The 22775-nt window shown below is 47.5% G+C and overlaps 1 protein-coding gene and 1 long non-coding RNA gene across 2 annotated transcripts; both read right to left on the reverse strand.

Moving 5' to 3' along the window:
- Positions 1 to 447: 447 nt before the first annotated feature.
- LOC101084948 (putative DBH-like monooxygenase protein 2) lies at positions 448 to 11582 on the reverse strand. Its single transcript, XM_003983120.5, has 13 exons — positions 10141 to 11582; positions 8885 to 9031; positions 8207 to 8368; positions 7910 to 7993; positions 6966 to 7133; positions 6674 to 6776; positions 6322 to 6488; positions 5895 to 5986; positions 5569 to 5665; positions 5349 to 5408; positions 3687 to 3817; positions 2827 to 2941; positions 448 to 2514 (listed from the first exon to the last, which is right to left on the reverse strand). The coding sequence occupies exons 1-13, from the start codon at positions 10447 to 10449 to the stop codon at positions 2272 to 2274; spliced, it is 1878 nt and encodes a 625-aa protein (XP_003983169.3). The 5' UTR covers positions 10450 to 11582; the 3' UTR covers positions 448 to 2271.
- Positions 11583 to 12552: 970 nt separating this feature from the next.
- On the reverse strand, positions 12553 to 16937 carry LOC123384065. The gene is made up of 2 exons (XR_006594662.1): positions 16888 to 16937; positions 12553 to 16788 (listed from the first exon to the last, which is right to left on the reverse strand). It is a non-coding gene; the product is annotated as an uncharacterized LOC123384065 (long non-coding RNA).
- Between the last annotated feature and the right edge of the window lie 5838 nt (positions 16938 to 22775).

Below are 22775 nucleotides of genomic sequence, written 5' to 3' on the forward strand. Positions count from 1 at the left end.
GGAATGCTCAGTGGCACTGGGGAAAGGTCAGAGGTGGATAGTTGAGCCCACGGGGAAAATGGCCATTGAGATGCTTGTAGAAACTCAAGAACAGACCTAAAAGGGCAGAGAGGGTGCCTTTCCCATTTTCCATTCATTTCAGTAGCTCCTGTTCTAACCTGATGTCAAGCACACAGATGGTGCTCAGGGAATATGTGCATGATCACAAAATGCTGAAGTCAGGAGATGGGGAGAAAAGTAAAACAAAAGAAGGAAGGCTAAATAGGAACAAGAAATTCAAAGAAGCACAAAAGAAAGCAGAGGTGCCTGGGAGCTGCACTGGGCCACGAGCTGGGCAAAGGGAGCCAGTGGGAGATTCTGGCTCAGAACGTTGGGGTAGTTGCCCAGCTGGCTTGAACCTGTCAAAGCAGACCTGAGGGTTGGCTTCAGAAACCCAGCCAGAAGCGGTGCTTGGTTTTTGTTTTAACCTAGAAGATTGGGGTTGAAAGAATTTGCTTGGGAGCCTCGGAGTAATACAGATTGGATTAGAAATGTCAGATTTGACAAAACAAGGAAAAAAGTGGCCTAGTTGTTCTGTGTTTTTATCTATACCTCATCTTTATCTGTGTGTTCCCTCATGCTGTGGCAAGTCATTTGTGTACTTCACATAGCTACCAAATAACATCAACCATGTTTTAGAATCAAAAGGAAATCCTTCATTTCCCTTGGATGGTGGGACCACAGAGATACTCAACAGTGAACTCACACAGCCCTCTGCTTCTGGTGAGCCTAGTTTTTTCCATAATCATAAACTTTGACAATTCTTTTTGATTTAAGGACACCAACTCCCTCTGCTCACACATCATGAGGCCCAGAAGTGACCCCAAGCATTGAAAATGTCCAGTACTGAGATTGCAGGAACAGAATGTGAACACTGAATATTCTGCATAATCTTAGGATGGAGCCTCCAGAATTGTCCAGAAGAAGTGACAGTAAAGGTAACGGGCTCGTTATCGCGCATACACCTCACCAATCCCAGAGGTTGCTGTGCCAGGAAGCAGGGCTATGATGTGAGATCAAAACTTGGCTCCTTGAGCAGTAGTAAACAATTTACTCAGGCCAGATCCCTGTTTCTCAGGGATTAAGATCCCTCTAAACACGCTGGGATAGCCAGAGTAGGGGTCCCTTCCAGAGCATATGAACAAAGAACAAGGCAATTCCTATTGTAGCATGGTGACTTTAAATCTCAAAGGACACGGTTCTACAGAGATTATTCTTAAGCTTAGAAGACAGAAATGTCCCCAGAAGCTCAGAGCAGCCACCACCAATAAACCTTTCTTGTCAACTGTGGTTCCAAATTGCAGTCTGACTCCACAAACCATTTGTGCCTACTCCCTTCTGTGTCCATGTGAACCTTTTTGACATGCCCTGGGCTCCAGAGCTAAAGACTACTCCTCTCCTCCTTGGCCTTGACCTCTTTTCAGAGCCCAGTTCAGCCTTCCTGGTTAGTTAGGCTCTTGACACCTAGCAATCTGAGTGTTGAGAATGTGACATTTGGTGGGATAAAGATCAACTGATAATAGAGGCACAGGTGAGGAGAGCAAGGACTGCATTAGATGTTGCATTTGGGACAACCAGGTCCTTAAATGTCCTCCAGGTGCTTTATACTGAGCCATTCAAGAGACCTCCCAGCTGCCTCTCCTGGACCAAAGTCTCAAAGGAAGGAGATGGCAACAGGAAGCAAGTTCAGTTCTATTTAATCTGATGTCTTGAGTTTTGTCCCTTATAAACAGAGCCTCTCCCTTTCCCACCAATCATACATGTGGCTTCCTGCCTCTGACTCATAGGGAAGGTGAGGCAAAAAATGCCATAAGAAAAGAGAAACAGGAGCCCCCTTTAGGGTCAGCATGGGTAGAGGAGGGTTTACAGGGCTCTCCCTCTGCATTCAAGCTCCCACCTCCCCAAATGGTATCCCCTTGGGTAAGCTGGAGCATCAAACTTCTCAGAGAGTGGTGCACACCCAGCTTTGAATCCTTACTTTGTCAGAAAACATATGGTCCCAAATATGGACCTTTTTGGTCCCCAAAAGGATGAATTGTATCCCTAGGCATGGATGAGTCTTTACGGAATAAGTGCAATCCCCAGGCCCACGATGTCCTCAGGCCTGGGTCGTGGGAAGGGGCAACAGATGGGGGGCTTTGGAGAGCCCAAGCAAAGCAGAATTTCTGTATTTGGTAGTAAGGGGAGGGCTGAGCAGAGAGGAACCTGAGTATTTGACATAAGGAGATAGTATCAGACTTCAACCTGCAGGGTGGCAAGAAGCCAAGAAAGAGCCCCCTGCCCAAACAAGAGGGCAGCCAGAGGGAGGCACCTCAGGGTAGCAGTGCTGGAGCCTGAGAGGGCAATTGGTGCAGCCCTGAAGCCTGCAGGGGTTTTGTCCTGGGGCTCCACTTTGCCTCCGGAGGACTCCAAGCAGGGTCCCCGAGGCGCACGGATAATTTCTGGAATCCAGCCTGTTGTGTTTTCCACTACCTCCTGTAGGAGAAGGAAAATGGGGGGAAATGGGTAAGGGCAGAAGCTTCTCCCACCCTCATTTCCTTTCTTCTTCACTTACTTAGTGATCCCCAGTCCTTGCAGCCTCACAAACCAACTGGGATATTCCAACAACCCCACAATCCAGAACAGCACCAGCCCATCTCTCTGCTCCCCAGCCCTTGCTTCCCCGACCCAGTGTTCTTACCACTGCCATTCACCTACCTCCTTCTTTCTTTTCCTGGCTTTGTCCAACACCATTCCACCCCCCTCCATCCCTAACCCTGAGAGGGTGGTGTCTCTTGGAACACTCACATCAATGGTCTTTATTATCACTGTCTGCTGGGCCTCCTTGCAGGCTTTCTCAGCCTTCTTAATGTTCTCTGGGGTCCATTCAACATTGTTCATGGCTATCATGCCCTCCATGGAACTGCCATGGGCAAGGGGAACACACAATAAGATAGGGTCAACTTAAAGCTTTGACAAAATAGCCTCACTTTTGTTAGCATAATTTCTAGGTCAGCATAAACCAAAAAGAATGCCTCACGATTTAATATGACCACGATGAATTTGGCAGAAGGAGAAATATCAAAACTCAGAGATGAGCATTTTTTAAGTGAAAAAGAGAAACTCTTGACTCTTTAAAAAGTGGTTCTTAATCTGAGGGCCATGAAGTTCAAGAAAGTCGATGGAGTGACTTCAGGGAATCTATAAATGCCCTGAAATAGTATGTGAGATGTGTGTGTCTGCACAGATGTGCATTTTCCTTGGAAAGGATGATCAGAACTTTCATTAGAATCTCAGAGACAACCCTTACCCCTAAATAATTAGGGGTCACTACTTGAAAGTAAACAGTCTTTGACTGTCAGGTAGTGCATGAGAAAAAGGCAAAGAATTTGTACATAAGTGATCTAACTTTTAGAGGTCAGTTCTTATCTGCTTTTCTGAATGACCTCACTAATATGGAAAAATCTTCTATCTTACGTCAGAGCTTCAAGAGTCAGACGCTGACAGAAGCAAGCATTAAGCAGGCAGGGGCTAACCAGGGAGCCTGCTGAGGAATCCTAACTCACTAGTATAGGGGGTAGTAGGTGGTCTTCCTTTTCCTCCTTCCTCGTCCTCCCCAAGACCCCTCCCACACACAACTGAAGGTCTTATCTTCCAGGATGACTCACTCTGATACCTCCTCCCCCAGCTCATGGGCCACGTGGATGATGTCAGGGTACCCCATGCAGCTGGAGATGTTGTTTCGGGGATAGTAGAAGAGGAAGATGAGGCACATCTCATTAATGGTGCTGGGACCCCCCTGGAGAAGAAAAGAGAGCCAGAAATGGAACAGAAAGATACAAAGGCAAGCAGAGAGAAGGGAACAAGGCAGGCAGAAAATAGGTTATGTGTCATTCTACCAATGATTCTGTTTTCCTTTTCCCTTAGCCTGCAAGGAGCTCACTGAGTGTTAATTGCTACTTCTTAGCTACCGTTTCCTTTTCTGATTGGTGGGGATTCATTGATGTTATTTTCAAAGAAATATGCCATATATCTGCCCTATCCACTACATTTCCACAGCCACTGCTCTGGTTTGAGAAGATGGTTGAGAAGATGAGAGAAGATACTGAGTTTTCCAAAAAAAGCCACTCCCTTCTGAGCTCTCCATCTCTATGTGTCTAAAGCAAGACCCATTCAAATATATCACATGTTCAGTTCACTGTAGTAGGACCTTATGGTTTTTCCCTGTGAATCCCCTAGTGCATTTTCCCCATCTGTCTCTTACAGTATATATTACTTTCTACTTTGCATCATAGTATATATGGCTATAGTTTCTTCCTCAATAGCACACAACCCCTTAGGAATCCTATAAACACTGAAACTACTTTTGATATACAAATGGCTGGGTTTCCTTGTGACTATAAGAACAATAGCTAACTCATAGGGTGCCTGGGTGGCTCAGTTGGTTAGGCAGCTGATCTTGATTTTGGCTCTGGTCATGGTCTCACGGTTCATGGGTTCGAGACCCCTGTTGGGCTCTGTGCTGACAGCTCAGGGCCTGCTTGGGATTCTCTGTCTCCTTCTCTCTCTTGGTGCCCCTCCACCTCCTCTCTTTCTCTCTCTCTCTTTCACTCAATAAATAAATTTTTAAAAACCTTAAGAAAAAAAAGAATAATAGCTAAGTCTAATTGAACATCTACTATAAGTCAGGCAATGATCTAGATGTTTTATTTATTTTTTTAATTTTTATTTATTTTGAGGCAGAGAGAGGCAGAGTATGAGTGGGGAGGAGCAGAGAGGGAGCCTCAGAATCCAAAGCAGGATCCAGGCTCTGAGCTGTCAGCACAAAGCCCGACATGGGGCTCGAACCCATGAACTGTGAGATCATGACCAAGCCGAAGTCGGACACTTAACCGACTGAGCCACCCAGGTGCCCCATTGTTTTACATATGTTAATCGACTCTCACAACAATATTATGAGATAGTATTGTTAGTTCTTATATGAATTAAGAAACTGAGGCACAAAGAGATTGAATAACTTGCCTAAGGTTAGAAAACTACTAATAGTTGTGTTGGCATTCAAACCCAGGCAAAGAGACCAAGCTCTTGGTCTCTATAACATGCTGTATGTCCATTGTCTTAGTGGGTCATTGACACCAGATAATAGGGAATCCTTGTACCCATCTTAAAATCACTGTGATGTGAGAGCATGAAAAGCCCCATGTAAATAATATCATTGGAGGAAGAAAGGGGCTTCAGCTGGAACAATCAGTCACTTAACAGCCAAGGCCAGGGGTGGGGTCTATTCTGAGGCTACTGTCCTTGACCATGGTGGGGAGGGAGGTACTCACAAAAGTCAAGGAGTCCCGGTCCAGCGTCTGGTAATGACACTCCACCAGCAACTCATCTCCCTATTCAGAGTGAAACATGAAGGACCCCTTCAGACCCATTCTGTGTCTTTCAAGACACAGAAGGACTGCTACTGCCTGAGAACCCCCTTGGCTGACAGGGATGAGCTCTGATCCTGCCTCCCCAGCCTGTCTCCAGTCACACCTCCCTGCAGGCTCCCACCTGTTTAATCTCCATTCGATAAGGTAAATCTCGAGTCTCCTGCAGATTGAAGTCGTAGAAATCATCTTTGCAGATTATTCGGAGTTGTGTTCCATTTCTAGAGGGAACAAAGCAGTGTAATGTGCTCATACTGTGGGCAAAGATTTACCATAAAACAAAAAATCTCCTCCTTCCACAGCTTTATTCCGGTCACCTCTATTCTATGGGTAGTTCTAGCTCCTCCTTACTCCCAACCAAGCATAACCTTAGGCTGCAGAATAAGTAACTATTCTCACATTTGTTCCCACATGCAGATGCGAAAGCTTCAAGTCCATGTCTTCCCTTACCTGTATTGCACGGCCTGCAGAGCACGGCCAGCCAGGTGGGTGTGGAGCAGGTAGCCATATACCTGTATGTCAGGCATTGGGACCCCATTCATCTGTGGCAGGGAGGAGAAGACACATCTGATTTGTTAAGAACTCTCATCTTGCCCTGTTCCTTGATTTTTCCCCGTTAATATTTGACATCTTCCTCCTATGACTGACACGAGCCCCTTTAGTTCTTACTGGGTCCTCCTGGACCCTCTTCCTGCCCCACCCCCCAGCCCCAAAGCCCTGACTCCTTCCTTCCCTTGCATGACCCAGATTATAGGTTTTCCTGAACATAGGTAGCTATTCTCCCGGTCCAGGGCTCAGGCTGTGTGTGCTTATGGACCAGCCCAGATCTGTGACGGGAAACAAGGAACCTTGGGGAGGATGTGCCTCCCAGCTTCACCTCCTCAAACTTCTCCGTCTTACACAGCCCATAGGACAGGAAGGACTCCGCGCCTGGGGGTATGAAGTGGATGGGGAAAGTGAAGAAACCCAGCTGGAGGACTCCCATGTCGTATTTGCGCAGCTTTGCCGTGTAGTATAATCGGATGCCTGAGGAGTCGTACACACCTGGTGCAGAATGGAAGAATCACAGAAGGTAAGAGAGCTGGTCACCATGTGGGAGCAAGAGGCCCAGGAAAGACAGGGCAGGGCTGTGGCCAAAAGGAGCCAGCGTGCATCCCGCAGCACCTTCCCAACACCTCAAGGAATCAGCCAGGCACACCAGTTCTTCTATAAATGCTCCAGATGCTCACCCGGAACGTTGTGAAAATTGCTGTAATGAATCTCCAATCGGATCCACTGGGGGTCTAAGGGAGTCCCAATAGAGACACCCACATCATCTGGAAACTGGTAACTCTGTTGGATGGAGGAAGATTTGGCAGCAGGAAGGGCTTGGTGCTAGGTGCAGGGACCAGCACCTGCCCATGTTTTATGGCCCTCATCCCAGACCTCCCCCATCTCCTGGCCTTCCATCAGTCCAGCAATCCCAGTAGCCTGACAACATGCACACACTTAGCCACCTATTTCCCTCATCACAAGACTCACTGTGCCCCCGACAGCCCAGCCCACGATGACCTGCGAGCAGAGGGAGAAGGCAGGGTCAGCCCCGTAGCAGTCACTGATGCCCGTGGGGAGAACACTGGCATTGCCACAGGCATAAACCAGGATGTGATGCACCATCGTCTCGTTGTGATTGAGCAGCTTGGGCTCAAACTGGGTGAGGGAAGGAAGGCAGATCAGAGTCAAGATCTTCTATGTCAAGTCCTATTTCTCCCATCCCTTTGCCCCAAAGAAAACTATACCCATTTCCCACTTCTCTTTCTCTTTCTTTTCTATTTGCTCTCTGTTTTTTTGTTCCCAACCCATCACTTACCCCGGCTCTGTCTGATTTCTCTCTCAGCCTCCACCCTTTTAAAGTCCTTCCCTGAGTGCACAACATGCCAAGTCTAGCAGAGAATATCCTCATGACTTCTGACTTTCCCTTAGTAATCTCACTAGTCTACAATATCTGAGCACATGCCTCATTGGATTCGCCTCTTAAAGAAAAAAAATTGGCTCCCACACATTTGCTAGTTATTGTAAGATCAAAACTTGAAATCACTCAACTATGAAATCAGGTGGCCAAGTTGAAGCTCCCTCTAGCCAGACTTCATGGACCTGACAGCCCTTGGCCATGACCCCCAGCCTGAACTTCCTCCTGGGCTATGAGCACAATTCTAGGCCCAATGTGGGGCTTGTATTTTGCCCTTCGGAAACACTAATTTGTTACCTTCATCAAAATCTCTGCTGCATTATGGGACTCAAATAGAACAGTGTTGGGCTCAAGAAATCATGAAACTACCACCTCCACCAAATCTGGCCTGGCCTCCCTGTGCTCCCAGCTACTTCTCTCCAGCTTCCTCTCAGCAGTTTTCTGAACATCATCTTTCCAGAGCTGGCTGTGCTCACGGCGCTGCTCAACTGCCTTAGCAACATCTGGTTCGCCCTACCTTGAAGATGTGATGCTTCTTGCTGACGATGGGGAGAGGGAGGAAGGTGCAGGCATATGTGGTGTCATCTTCTGGGATGAGGAACTGGAGAAGGACACACAGAGGCTGAGCTGGTTGGGAAATGAGGCTCTCAGAGAAGCTGGGGAAGGGACAGGCCAGCTTGGCAGTCCTCAGCGGACTGGGGAAGTCATAGCAATCTCAATTTAAGGAATGTACTGAGTATTGGGTGCAAGAGGAGGGTCATGATTGAGTGGGAAGGGGGCTGGGAGATGGCTGGGTGGGGTGGAGGGCTCTTACATCAGTGAGTTCCAAGTCATGGATGATGGTGTCCTCAGGGACGTCAAGGTCGTCAGGGTGGACTATTTGTAGCAGGAAGATGGACTTGACAAAAGTACGATCCCGATCCAGCTTCAGAGTGTCATCCAGGCCATAGGCAGCCAGAACCCTTATGGTGTCACTCTGGGGGTGTGATTGGCATTGAGGTGCTTCTGCCAGTGAGTAGCACTTTGCACATACCCACACCCAAGGACTGACACAAGCCACTTGTTCACATCTACACCGTGGAATGGAAGGAGCTTCAGACTGGGGGATCGAAACCCTCGGGTTCTAGTTCTACCTCAGAGGCCAACTTGCTGGAAATAAAAGCAAGTCGCATTCCCTCTCAATGCTTGTATCCACATCTGAGAAGTGACACACTAAAGTTCAGTAAAATCAAGCAAGGTTCTTGGATAGGGGAAGCCAGGGGAGGGTGGGGTGGATGCTGAATCAGTGGGAAATCAATCCCCTTGTAGAGGGCTTGTGGATTTGGGGAGGGACATGACTGGGGAGGTGCCTGGAAAGGCGCAGAGGGACAGAACCCCTGGGAACTGTGCCTGCCACCTGAGATACAGGCACATTCCGGATGGGGAGTGACTCCGCCTACCCAGAAGGAAAAGCTGCTTGTAATCGAATGCTTCCCTCCCCTTCCTATTTTACCGTAATGTCTTGGTCGTGGGCATCACAGGAGCGGAAGGGCCTGGAGAAGCGCATGGTGGTGTAGACAGCGTCTTCTGTCAGCCCCTGCAGCTCAGCATCCTGGCTCCCGTCCTCCTCCAGGGTGTCTTCATCCACCAGGTGCTGATCCTGGGGTCCAGTGAAGGTCAAAGAGTAAGAACAGGAAACTCCAGTGGTCATGACTGTGGAGCGGCTAGTGACCCTTTAGCTCCCCCAAGGTACTAAGTTAGCAGAACCCAGGTCTTCTTCATTTTGTAGTTTGCTCCAGGGACAGAGCATGGCATCAAAGTGGATCCTCAGGCAGAGGGATGAACAAACTCTGATGGAATTTCGCCAGCTGACCCTGATTTACTTCTCCCGTTCCAAATCGCAAGTCCCTAAATCCTAGTGTTCCTGCATCTCTAGCCCGTGAAAAGTCACATACCCTCTGGACTCTCAATGCTATCTGTCCTCTCTTGTGGCTCATAACATTGACCCTTCCCCATACAAATGCAGTTCAGATGGGTGAGGTTGGGAGATGGGTGAGTTGCTTCTTCATCTGTAAAATAGGGTCATAATCACCCACCTCATAGTGAGGCTGTGAGGTTTCACAAGCAAAGATTGTGGAACAATGCCTGGTTAATCAAAAGTACATTACAATTTTTTTTAACATTTATTCATTTTTGAGACAGAGTATGAACGGGGGAAGGTCAGAGAGAGAGGGAGACACAGAATCCGAAACAGGCTCCAGGCTCTGAGCTGTCAGCACAGAGCCCGACGCGGGGCTTGAACTCACAGACTGTGAGATCATGACCTGAGCCGAAGTTGGACGTCCAACCGACTGAGCCACCCAGGCACCCCAAAAGTACGTTACAATTTTAAGCTATTACTATGGTAGCTGCTGCTGTGTTTATTAGACTATTTTATGTTGTGGTCCACCCAACTGAGCTTAATAGAAGCTAAGGCTGAAGACTGCTTCAAACAGCGTTGACTCTCCCTCATTGTCCTGCTTTTAGTCATGCAGGACCCTCTCTCAGCACAGTGGTTCCACTCCTTAGCACCTTAGGGACACGCAATCTGGAAGACCTAGTTTGAAACTCTCCAGTGGACCATTTCTACAGGGAGAGGTCAGAAGTCAGCTGGTGTTCTGGGCGCGTGCCTGGATAAGTTTGGAAAACCTGGATCCTTCCTGGACTCAGAGTCATCCTCAACCCAGCAAGAGACCCTCATCCTTGGAAGGGAGTCACCCTCAGACTTACCGAGAAATAGACATTGCCATCGGGCAGGACTCCTCCAACCACCAGATCGCTCCCCACTCTGGTGTAGCGATTTGTGACACCCAAGCCCACCCAGCCGGCTGTCCGGACCTGGAGCTCAAACGTGATGATCTCAGCCTCAAGGTCAAAGTCCCAGCGCAGGAAAATGACATTGGAAGGATCTAGGAACCTGGAGTAACGCAGGCGAGATGTGGGGCCAAAGCGTTTGCCTTGGAAGAGGGCTGCCAGAGTCATAAGTAGGAGAAGCCTGAAGAGAAGGGCACAGGTCATGGCTCCTGGGGTCTGGAGCATCTCTCCTACAGATGGACACTCAAGAAGTATGGATTTATATGTGCCTCTACCTGTGCTAGGCACTGTGCCACAGGGGAGGGACAGACTGGGGCTCTTCTGATCTGATTATCCCCTGGATTCCAAGTGGTGCCACTTACATAACCCTGGAGGTTGTGAGGTGTGAGGTGGTCAGAGAGGGTGCAGAGCAGATTGCTCTTGCCCTGGAGCAGAGACCTGACATGAAATTCTCAGGAGTGGGTCATTTAGACTCTTCCACCCCGACCCCATGCGAGGGTCCTGCCAGTGGGGACCCTACAGAATCAAGGGGGTTGGGTTTCTCCCTGTCTCTCCTCCCTCGCCTTTCTTTCTCCCTTTCTGCACCTCTGCCCCATCCCTATATCCTTGGATGTCCTTACTGAGCACCCTGCCCTCTGGCGCCTGTCCCCCACCCAGTTTTTATGGGCATTTTTCTATATCTGGAATTGGTGCATAGCCGGGGGTGGCGGCAGGACTGATTACACGCAGCAGAGGAAGGAGAGAAGTTTTTGAGGGGGTGTTTGGGGAAGGCTACGATTTCCATCTCCCGGAGGAGTCTTTGCTACTAATCCCTGGAAGGACACATAGAGGTGAAGGAACCATAATCAGCTTTCCAGATGGGTGAGTCTGAGGCAGTCTTGAGTTTCTGCACATTCCTGGGGAGCAGCAGGGAGGAGGAGGAGAGGAAGGAAAGAAGAGGGAGAGATGGGGGGATAAATGTAAACTGGCCTTTGGGATGTTTGGTGTTTACCCTTCCTTCCATGAATTGCCTGCCAGAGAAGTCACATTTAGTTGACTCTCCACTAGGGGGCTTTGGTATTCAGGCAATAAAGACACAGAAGGAGTGTTAGAATATTAGGACACCAGATTTACTGAGAAATAGACACTACTGCCAGGCAATGCATTTTAGAAAAAGGAATTTTAGTGAAAAGGAACTTTAGACCCACTTAATTTTTCAAGTATTGCAATCCACTTAATTTTCAATGAGGAAAGGGAAATACCAAGAGGTAACATGAGGAGTGCCTGACCCCCCATCCAGTCAGAGGCAGAGCGAACACAAGAACACAGGGGTTCTGCCCCCAGGCCAGTGCCCGTTCCATTATTTGCTTAGGTTACAGACACCCACAAGGCACCCAGCCATCTGCCATGCCTTCCCCACCGTGGCTGGCCCTGGTGGAAGGGGTTATCATCTGCTGGTTGCTTCTTAGGGAGGGGACCCACATCTCACTCTATTTCCAGAGTTCTTTCTGCCCAAGCTATGACACAGCTGGGCCTGAGCCAGAAATCACCTCACTGACCCCCAGTGTCCTTCCTGCGTCAGGCAATGGAGAGGCTCTGAAAAATTAACAAGGACATGCGTCCAGGGGGCATCTGCCAGCACAGAAATTAGATCACACATCACACAGGAAGTCAGCTCGGAAGTGGGTAGGAGCTGGGGCATCTATTTACGCCTCCCTCTGGGACATGCATATTCTTTTTAGTATCAGTTAAGTTCATCAAAGCTGGTATGGACCCAGCTGGGGTGGTTGGCAGGCTCTGTGAGCACCTGAGTTGGAACTGGGGTGCAGTGGGAGAAGAAAACCCATTTCCCATGCCTTTTCTGAGAGAGAGGAGATTGCTGGCAGTCATCTGGAAGGAAGAGGTTTACCTTGGCCCAGGATGGGAGCAGGGCCAAGACCAGAGGAGGAGCCTTGGGACGCAATGACCTTGAGGAGCAGGAATCCAGGGAGGAGATAACAGGAGTATCAGAGACATTCTGATCCCAATCGCATTTGGGGATTAAGGCTAAGGGAGGGGGTGGCAGGGAGACAGGCAGCCCGTCCTATAAACCAAGATGGGGCCAGGATCCCTTATCCTGCAATCTGTCTACCGGCCAGAGAGCCTGCCTCAGGGAGAAAGCTGGGAGCCCACGCCTGCAGCTCACGGTTTCTGTTCCTGGTTTCCTTCTGGCCACCCACTGGCCTTTTCTCTCCCTGTTCACCTGTTCCCCCAGTTATGGTTTGCTCCCTCTCCCAGCCCCCTTCCCTTCTACCCTCTGATCCCCAGAGCAACTCTCTCCCAGAATAAACTCAGAATGCAGTGCACGTGGCTTGCTAAGTGAGGACGTCTCTGTCCTGGCACGTACATATTTCTGGTATTCAAGATGTGCGATTTGGGCATTCTTCCCAGAGCTTCATCCCTCTCCGTCCCTGGAGAGATGAGGTTGGGAACAGGCAGGACAGCGAAAGGCAAAAGGAGACCAGCACATGTTACTGAGAATGCAGGGCGATTGATATTTTCTTTACGATTAGATGATGCAAATTTGAAATAGTCAGATATAGAAAATATTAATGAACTTGTTTTATACACAAAATTGTACATAATGAAAATGTGGGTTTTTTTTTAAATGAACAACCACACAATTTTGAAGTCATCGCGCCAACTGAATTATAAACTGTATTATGCTGTCACCACATGGCATCAGTAACCGTTATCCTTTGCCAGAATCATGGGAACCATATTGTTGTAAGTATTTACACCTGAGCACATTAGCAAAATTAGTGAATCTGGGAGGCGCAAAGCCCCAGGACACCAGGCCACAGCTGTTCCCTGACGTGCAGTCTCCCGGGTGGTGGGTCTGCGGTCCTACCGTGCTCCAGCTGTCTTCTTCATTCATCAAGTGTCTGTGACAGCGCAGACACCTCACTGGGAACACCGACGTGAATATGGTGCAGTCCCAGGTCTTGAAATTGTAAAGTTCAGTTGCTAGATCCCTACGTGTCCCCTTACTTTTGTCCATAAAATTCTGAGGGGGAAGAGAAGGTAGCTATGGGCCTTTACATCTGATTTCCCAGATCGCTGATTTCCAAACTTTCTGAAAAAACAAGGCCTCTTCCCACTGTTGAAAAGTTACAAGATCTTGTGATCTTAATCTCAGCTGATGACTGAGAGAGAAGGAGACGTAAACGCTGCTATTAATTCTGTGAAATTGGAATTGAATTGGTAGTTGACCATGGCGGTGACAGGAGTCAACTCTAAGTGCTCAGTCTGTGCCAAACTCTATTCCAAGAATTTTTCATGTATTAATCTATTTACTCCTATAAAGTCACCTTCATAATTATCTCCATCTTACAGAGGGAGAAACACTCCCAAGGCCACCTGCTAGGTAGGGCCGGGGCTGTGAGTTGTCAGGGAGATGTCACTGAAAATCAAAGCTCCTCCCGATTCAGAAAAACCTCTCCCCAAAAGTAGGAGAGAAAGAAAGCAGTCTTATTACTGAATAAGCATTAAACCGATGTGATACACATCCCAGGCATTTTGTTAAGGGGTTGCAAAGACAGACAGAAATCCCGGCCTTTTATATAGGCAATCGGATACAACCCTTTACATAAATGTTCTCGAGATAAACTATAGCCAGACCTCAAATAAGAGGCCGGGACAGGACTTTTGTTAACCCACAATTCATCTTACAGTCACTTGGTGACTGGGGGTGTCCATCTGGGTTTGCTGATTTGCTTTACCCAAAGGCAAAGTAACTTGCCATATCTTTAGGCCAGGGAATCGTTTTGCAGCTTGACGGGAGGCATCTCCTCTAAATTTAGTTAGGCTCATCCTGATGCTTGTGTTTCAAAGAGAGGATGGCGGGACCTTGCGAAAAACATTCCTGGGTGATTTACACACATTTCAAAGAAACAGAGAAAGAACTTAAAATTACAAGTTTTCTAAAGTAAATGCTCTGGGGGAATGGACAGGAGTTAAGTGTCTTTCCTTATTTTCAACAGGGAAAATGAAGCCTCTTATGTTTAATTTGTAGTTACCCTTACAGAGGAGAACACGTGTGATTAGAAACGAGCGGCCACTGTGTACTGACCCGTGTGGCCTCTTGCACGTGGGGGAGAGAGGTCTTCGCTGAATCCACCAGCCTGCTTGGTTGCATTGAGATGTTTTAATCCCTTGGGAAGACCTGAGGCACAGATTCAGAACCACTGTCGTCTGTGTCCCAGAATCCCAGAGATTCTGAGAGGGTGCAGGACTAAACTAAGTGCCCTCACCAAGGCACTCAGTGAATGTGGGGAGCGTGTGCGCGCCCATGTGAGGGCTGTTGGCGTGCAGGAAACAGGAAACCGTGGGGTCTGAACCGCAGTGAGAAAATGAGACAGAATATTGAGTTTCCTGGAGAAGCCACTCCCTTTTGAGTTTCAGGCCCAGAGTGTCAGCTACTGATTGCCACCTTATGGACCGGGACCCTGCTCTCCTGCCTGACTGGGCCCGTCCCGCTGCCGAGCTGGAGAAAGCCCGTGGGGCCCAGGCAATGGTACCATTTCCCATTCTGTGGGGCTGGGTGCTCATGGCCACCGTGACAACAGGTCAGATGCCAGGCCGAGAAAGCCACTCCATGGGCTGAGGGAGGGAAAGAGGGACCAGTAGGCACAGAAAGTTTTGTTCCCTCATCCCAGGCTTTCTAAGATTCTCCCAGCCATAGCACCCTCCCACCTCCGACCCCCGAGGAAGCATCCCTTCCGTCTCCAATTGCCATTGCTCATGGGCCCCCCTCTGAGATTTTGTGGCAGCTGATTTGGGGGAGGGGAGGCGGGTATCGCTACCCTCAGTACCTTTAGCCTGGCCTGACTGTGTATTTCAGATGCTTCAGCAAGCTTGGTGGAGCAAAGGCCCAGGTGGGTCCTGGTACCTCGTGGACAAGCTAAAACCCTGCAGTGCATCCTGAGGGATTCCCAGTACCCCTGGATGAGCTGGTACCAACAGGATCTCCAGGGACAACTACAGCTGCTGGCCACCCTGCGGAATACCGGGGATAAGGAGGTCGTATCCCATCCTGGAGCAGATTACCAGGTGACACGGGTCGATAACACGGAGCTGGGGCTGCACGTGGCCAACGTGACCCAGGGCAGAACCCTGTACTGCACCTGCAGCAAAGACACAGTGAGACGCCCTCCTTGGACAAATGAATAAAAACCATCCCGGATTGGCAACCACAGACCCAACCTCCTCCCCCGCCCCGACAGCCCCCGTAAGCCTGCTTCCTCTCCTCCCAGATCCTCCCTTGTCGCCTCTTTTCTATAAACGGGCTCTTTTTTTCCCCCAGTTTATTTATTTTTGAGAGAGAATGTGTGAGAAAAGGCTGTGCACCAGGGGGAGCAGGAAAGGGGTAGAGAGAGGAAGAGAAAGAGAGAGGGAGGCAGAGAGAGAATCCCAAGCAGGCTCCAAGCTGCCAACGCAGAGCCGGACCCGGGACTCCATCTTGCAAACCGTGAGATCATGACCTGGGCCGAAATCAGGAGTCGCACAGCCAACCGACTGTGCCCCTCTGTAGACTCTTCCTGCTGCTTTCCCACCGCCCTTTTGGTGAACACTCCGCCTGAGTAGCACGGCGATTTGACCACAGGCTCCGAAGGGCTCCGTTGCAGACCACTCTGCCACTTGGGAGCTTTGGGAGAAACTTGGTTTCTGTGCCTATAAAGTACAGACAGTAACTCCGCCCAGCTCAGAGCTTGCTGTGAGGATCGAACGGCACGATTCTTCACAATATGCCTACATAACTAGCCAATGCATTTTAATACCAGAGGAGTGCTGGAAAGAAATCTGGGGAAATTCTGGGAGCTCAGAAAGGAGGAAGAATGCGTATCTCAATAGGTAGCCCCTTCATCCACACTTCTAGAATGAACACCCGCTTTTCCAATTAGATCCCCATATGCAGCACTCACCACCACCTAAACAACTCACACCCCAATCTCAAGTTGATCTCTTTTGAAGTAAAATCCTCCAGAGAGGGCCTGACCTGGGAAGGACCAGGGTCTGGAGCCACAGCAGAGGGCTCGCCAAACGTTGACTAAAAAACCATGGCTCAGAACTGGGTTTGCAAACTGAGCAAGGTCATACAAGGAGTGAGGGCCACACAAGGAGCCTAGGGTCCCAGGCAAATGGACCAGAACCAGCAGGCCGGTGCAGGGCCTGGAGAGAGGCCCCGGTCCTGGGTGCCCTGCAGAGACGGTAGGCCGAGAGGCTGCTGCTCCACTCTGCCGCGAGCTCGGAACATCTCTATCCCAGAGGGTGTGGACCAGACGAGCAGGTAACTGGGGTGCAAGGTGGGAGTGAACGAGAAGACATCTCAAAGGAACCTCAGTCCCGATGGTGGTCTGGGTGGCTGCGAGGCTGGGCCGCTGGCAAGTGTCCTTTCCTCAGTGCTTGTGGAGAGGGAGTTTGTCCACTAGGGGGCACCATCTGCCCGTAGTTCTCCATGATCGGCTCAGAAGATAGTCTGGCATGGGTCACAGGTGAGTCTTCTCTCGGCCCCCTCTCCAGTGTGTGGTGAACACCTGCGCGGCTCTAGAGGACAAGAACGGTGATAGGGAGCAGGGCTAGAGCCTGGCCCAGGGCACTGGGGACATTTGGGTATCTGTCCTCTCATCCCTCCAAGAAGGGTACCTCTGAGAACGCCCCGCTTAGATCCTTCCTCCGAGGCCAGCAAGAGGCTGTTATACACCGAGATGGCAGGGCAGAGAGGCCTGGGCCACCTGCCCTTAAGGAAAGCTGAGGCCCTCTGCTGGCAGCTTTTGAAACTCAGCCAAGCACCTCCTGCTGGAGCGATAGAGGGCACCGTCGCTCTGGTTGATGGGTTCGCTTCAACCCCAGTTCGCGGGAGCTCCCTGGAGACTTCTCAGACGCAAATCAGTTCACTTGGACCATGAACTACGCCTGAATACCACTTCCTAGCCCCTCGATTCCTAGCTGATTGAACTAGCCCTCCTAGATTGGCAGATGGTAGGGATTCACACTTTTTGATTAGATTATCAAATTTGATTGGTGCTTTTTGATTAGATTATTTTATTTATCCGTTGTTATCCAGATAAGAAATACTGATCTATGTGATGTCGTCTCCTGTCTACAGGCTGGTGAGAGTGATTTGTCCATGTCTTTACAAAGTATATTTAGCTTCATTTTCTTATTCAATACTTTCAAATGCCCTCTTAGGCAAGTACCACCATTTGTTGCTTTTTATTTTTGCTCTTATTTTAATAGGGAAATGGGTCCTCAACAGTGATGTCACGCAGGTAATCGGCATACAGCTAGGACTCAAGTAGAGGAATTCTAAGTCAGATCTGTGACTCTCAACACCTCATGATGCTGCCTTTTTGCGTAATGAATACATTGCCACCGGGACAAGGCAGGTGTGAGTTGGAAGGCATCTCTGCCCCTTCCAGAAAGGCGGCTCCTGTTGTGGTGCAGACATGGTCAGAGAGCCCAGGGAAGACCACACACGATGTGGCAGCAAGTCAGGTGAGTGTCCTGCAGAGACCCTAAGTACCCTGCAGACTTGTCCTAGGATTCAGTGGGTCCAGATGGGAATAGAAAGAGTTATACATATTAAATCTAATTATTTGGAGGGGAAAGTAATATATTTTGATGGTGTAAATTAGGTTCTGCTCTGTAGTTAACTCCATAGTTTGGGTTGGTTTGAAACTTATGGGATTCCAGGACAGGCAGGTAAATACAGTCACTTAAGACTTTGTTCTCTTTTGTCTCAGCCATCCTCTCAAGTAATCAATACGTGCGTAGAATACCCACTCCGTTTTCAGTCTTTTACTAGATATGGTGTGACTTTCAAGAAATATCAGGCATGTTTCCTCTTTACCTCCTCCAAATTTTACTCCTCTTCTCTTCTTTATTCTTTCATTTGGAAGGTCCTTGGAGAGCAGAAAACATGAGCTCGAAGTTGCACTTGCAGCTCTGAGAGGCAGAGGAAGGAGGATGGGGCCTCTTTGTTATCATTCAGATTCCTGAGCCCTGAACAGAAATATAGCCCATATTTATGGTCCCTACACCATCATTTCAGGGCTTTTGAGCAGGAGGACAAGCGTGGGTCTCCTGTGAAGGCAGGGGCTTAGATACAGGTGGGCTTAAGAAGAGGGAGTTGATAACAGGCTAATAATTATTAGGGCTTAGGATCCATGCAAGTCCCTTGAGTGTAGGCACACATCCATGAGTACCCTGGTGGGGCTTATTAAGGATAAACTGGAATAAAGTGGGGTTGGTAGACAATGAATCCTGACACAGATTAGCAGTTAGCCAAGCTGAGGAGAAAGTTTAGAATACTAGAAAGCTTTACAAAATTGTATAATAGTTGGGGTTGTGAACTTAAACTTATTTTTCTACTGTTGTGGGTTCTCCTCGTTATATACAATGAGTGTTTAGGGTTTCTGAAATCAAGGAAACACTTCAAAAACAAAGCAACTCTATCTGACAGTTGCCTATCTAAATGATATTACAATGTACTTGTCTTGCAGTTATAGTTTTTGACCTCTACCCAAATAAGTACAATAATATTGTAAAACTTACTTTTTATATTTTATGCCTAAGAGCCTCTTCTATACAGGCTGGGAAAGACAGGTGCCTGACACCTGAGGAAAGGGAACATATATTGGTAAATTCTATCAGAATGTTCTCTGGCTCTCTGATATAACCTGATTTACTTATTTATTTATTTTGTCTGTGTGTGTGGACATGAAAATAGTTTCCATCCAAGTTGAAGAAAGACAAACACAGATGTAAAGAAATGGTAACAGGGAGACCTGGAGGGTTCAGCCAGTTAAGCCTCAATAAATTTGGCTTGATGTTGGCTCAGGTCATGATCTCACAGTTCATGAGCCCAAGTCCCTCATTGGACTCCACGCTGACAATGCAGAGCCTGCTTGGGATTCTCTCTCTCCCTTTCTCTCTGCCCCTCCCATGCGCTCGCGCTCTCTCTCTCTCTCTCTCTCTCAAAATAAATTTTTTAAAAAACCTTAAAAATTATAAAGAAAAAAGAAATGATGACAGATTACCAGTCATCCCTTGGCAAAGACATAAAAATGGGATTATCACTTATTGAGGGCCTACTGTGTGCTAAATATTATGCTCCATGCCTTACATAAGTTATCTTATGTACTACTGGTCCCATTTTATAGATATATTCAAACAAGACAGGTTAAATTACTTAATTCCTTGCCTAAGGACACAGAGTTAGTAGCTGTTGAAGTTGGGATTAAATACCAAATTGGATCCCAAATCCATGCTCTTTCAGGCACACTAAGCCTGGGATCATACTTTTGGGCATCTAGAAATGAGATAAACTTACATTGGAGGGGGAGATGTTGGAAATCCAAGAGTGGAGGGATAGCAGTCACAGCACGGAGCCAGCTAAACTGACAGAATCCAGACAGCAAAGCATATTGAAGGCCGAAGGGAAGTCGGGCAGGTGGCCAGTCGAGGGGCCAGCAGCCAGGAGAACCGACTATATGGCAGGTAGGCAGCAGCAGGAAGTTGTGACAGCAAGAAGCTGGCCTCATATGGGCTTCCAGCAACATCTAGGAAGAGTAAGGCAGAGCCCTAGGCTTATAGGAGCTGGGGAATGAGACAAGGTTGTCAAGACAAAGACAGCATTAATGGAACTGGGATTAAAAGGTAGGGCGGGGGTGCTTCACTGCAGGAACAGAACAGAGTCCCAGTTACTAGATTTGGGCTATTCGGTAGAAAAGGGTAATGACAAGTTTGGCTTGGTGATGAGTTAAACTTCTCTTAACCAAGGATAGCATTGACCCCATGTCTTGGGCTGCTGTTGTAGAGGGGGTTCTAGAGATTATAGGTATGCCAATTGATCGGCTCAAGGTAGGGATATGGGCTATAGAGAGCCAGCCAAAAGCAAGTTTGAATGCATATTTTATAGTTGAAGCAAATCCTACATGTGATTTACTAACATTTAATAATCTCTTAAAAACAAACCACTACCACCACCAACAACAACAACAAATCATAGAGCAACAAGGAGCACTGGTTTGATTTTAGTCAAAGTAGCTGCCAGACACCCCAAAGTAAGATAATGAAGGTACCTAGTACTGCTGACTTTTCAACAGACCTGGGAGCAATGACCTTGGGGTTCCTTGGCAGTGTCAGCCCCTGGACTGGCTTCTCAACCCCCATCTTTAGCTTCCAATGGGCAACTTGATTCTACTCCAGTTGTTATAGACAATGACTCCAAATCAAAGCTTTTTTCCACCCTGATTCCCTGTGGAACAGAGCTCATTTTATGGTTTCTGAAATCCTCCTGTCCTTGAAACAAACACACAAAGGAAGACTTGCAAATTGTAAGAAGTCTTGAAAGTCTCATCAGTACAGTAGCTAACATTAATTTCTGTGCACAAGCATAGGCTCTAGCCTTATCTTCACCTTGTTTTTGTGAGATCCTGGCCTACTCACTCACATTTAGCTTTGGGGATCATAGCTTTTCAGCCTTGAGAACAGTGGTTACAGGGGATATCCCCTTACTCAATGGAGCAGCATACTCTCCAAAATCCTAACATGTTATTATGATTTGAGGAAACTGATAAATACCCTCCCCCTGCTCCATTTTCTCCACATAACTTCTGAACAAATGGAGGGAGACAAAGGGGTAAGGCAGATGGGAAGGGAAACTTCTGGCAAGGTTACTTACAGAGCTGATAGAAAATATGGCTTAGACACATGGCAACAAGGGATTCCCAAGGCTGCAACTTAAAATTAGAAAGATGTATCCCACCATTCAGGATCTTCTACCAGTGGTGGACTCTACCATATTTTCTACTAAAAACATAAAGTGCAAATAAATAAACAAATAACCTTATAGATGCCAGATGTTCTCCCCTTTCAGTGGCATTTGTCTCCCACTAAAGGGCCTCTTAGATTTTAGTCTAACTTGTTTCAGGAAAACAGATAAGTGTTAAGTTATTAAATTCATCTGCTTCTCTTACTCTTAAATGGAAACAAACAATGTTATGTGGTGATGTTTTGGAGCCCTTAAGAGGATTCTTTCAAGGGTTCTCCATAAAAATGGGATCCCCAGGAACGAAACTGATAGGAAGTTCAAGTTCTTATTTGATTTATATCACACAAAACAAACAAACAAACAAACAAACACCACCTGACAGATTTGGTAATAGTGGACCAATGGGAGTCAACATCCTAAAATGTGATGGGATCCTCCCTAGGTCACAAACCTGTTAGTGACAGAAACTGGTTCAGTGCCCACCTGGTACCCTAGAGAATGGACCGTGTTCTAACATTGAGAGTCTCCCTTTTAGCCCATACAAAGGTGACCTGGGTCTATTTAGTTGGTAACTTGTGCTCTAGGGACAAGAACATAGCTAAATTTTTTGAGATTCTGGGTTCTGAATTGATACTAATTTGTGGTGTTTGTGGTGGTAGGGAAGACTTACAATCAGTGCTGTCCTCTGATCAGTGTGGGGCTTTTGAAAATTGAGGGATAAATGGATTTTTTTTTAACCTAAGTCATCCCTGGAGTTATTCAATGGGGCTCTGAAACCATCTAGAATTTACTTCCATATTTCCTATGTGCATTGGTGAGAATGGAAGGGGTGCATTTGTTTTTTACAACTGGTAGAATCTCTACAATATCTCTTGGGTCTGTGAAGTGAGGGCTTTTATCATAGAAGGGGCTAAGAGAAAGTTGGTGGGACTTTCCCTTAGTAAATCTAAAACATCAGCACATTGTTGAGGTCAGTACTACCAACACAGACTTGAAATATGTTGGGTGATAATTTGTATTTTAATCTCATTCAGTTCTTCAGTTGGCCATGTCATAAGAGTGGTGGGGAATGATAGTGTTTGATTATCGCATGGTAACACCAGTTATAGTTGCTGTTCCATATGTAGCCTCCTTACTAGAGAAAATAAATTCAGTACTTCACACTCAGTATGCAACTACCCATCTGGAAAATGTATTTTTGTACATTGCATTGAGAAGCTCAGAATTAATTCATTTTCATTTGTCAGGGACAACAGTATTTTTTTACCTCCATGCTCAAGCAGTCACCATTGCTCTGCCCCTGAAACTGAATATAGTCTTTAAGGAACTTGACAATCTCAAAGGGTACCAGGCTGATCTATTGTATTGATGATACCATGTTGGTAGGATGAGATAACAGGGAGTAGCAAGTTTCCTGGGTGTCTTGGAAAGGCAGATATGTGATAGTGGGCAGGTGATGCAACCAGTAAAATACAGCCACCTGCTACTACAGGCAGGTATATGTTGGATTCCTCTGCTGAACTGAACATGTTTTATATTTGTGCTCCCTACTGTGAAGAATGGTCTCTGAAGATCTCTAACTTTTATAAGCAACATCCATCTCATTAGGATATCATGCTCTGAACCATGTAATGAGAGATCTATAAAGTTGCTAGTTTAGGAAGAGAGTAAGTCAGAGAAGACTTTGCAGCCAGCACAGGTTGAAGTACAATTGGCTGTTTGTTAGTTGTAAACTCTGTTGATTCAATGGTGCTGG

Source organism: Felis catus, chromosome A2 (assembly GCF_018350175.1).
Source record: "Felis catus isolate Fca126 chromosome A2, F.catus_Fca126_mat1.0, whole genome shotgun sequence".
NCBI lineage: Eukaryota > Metazoa > Chordata > Mammalia > Carnivora > Felidae > Felis > Felis catus.

Excerpts from the sequence above, each read along its gene's own strand:
- LOC101084948 (XM_003983120.5), bottom strand. The coding sequence starts at position 10,449 with ATGCTCCAGACCCCAGGAGCCATGACCTGTGCCCTTCTCTTCAGGCTT. Across the intron at positions 7,134-7,909 it reads AGAAGCATCACATCTTCAAG|TTTGAGCCCAAGCTGCTCAA; the intron begins GTAGGGCGAACC and ends TCCCTCACCCAG. Across the intron at positions 5,409-5,568 it reads ATCGAATGGAGATTAAACAG|GGAGATGAGTTGCTGGTGGA; the intron begins GTGGGAGCCTGC and ends CACTCTGAATAG.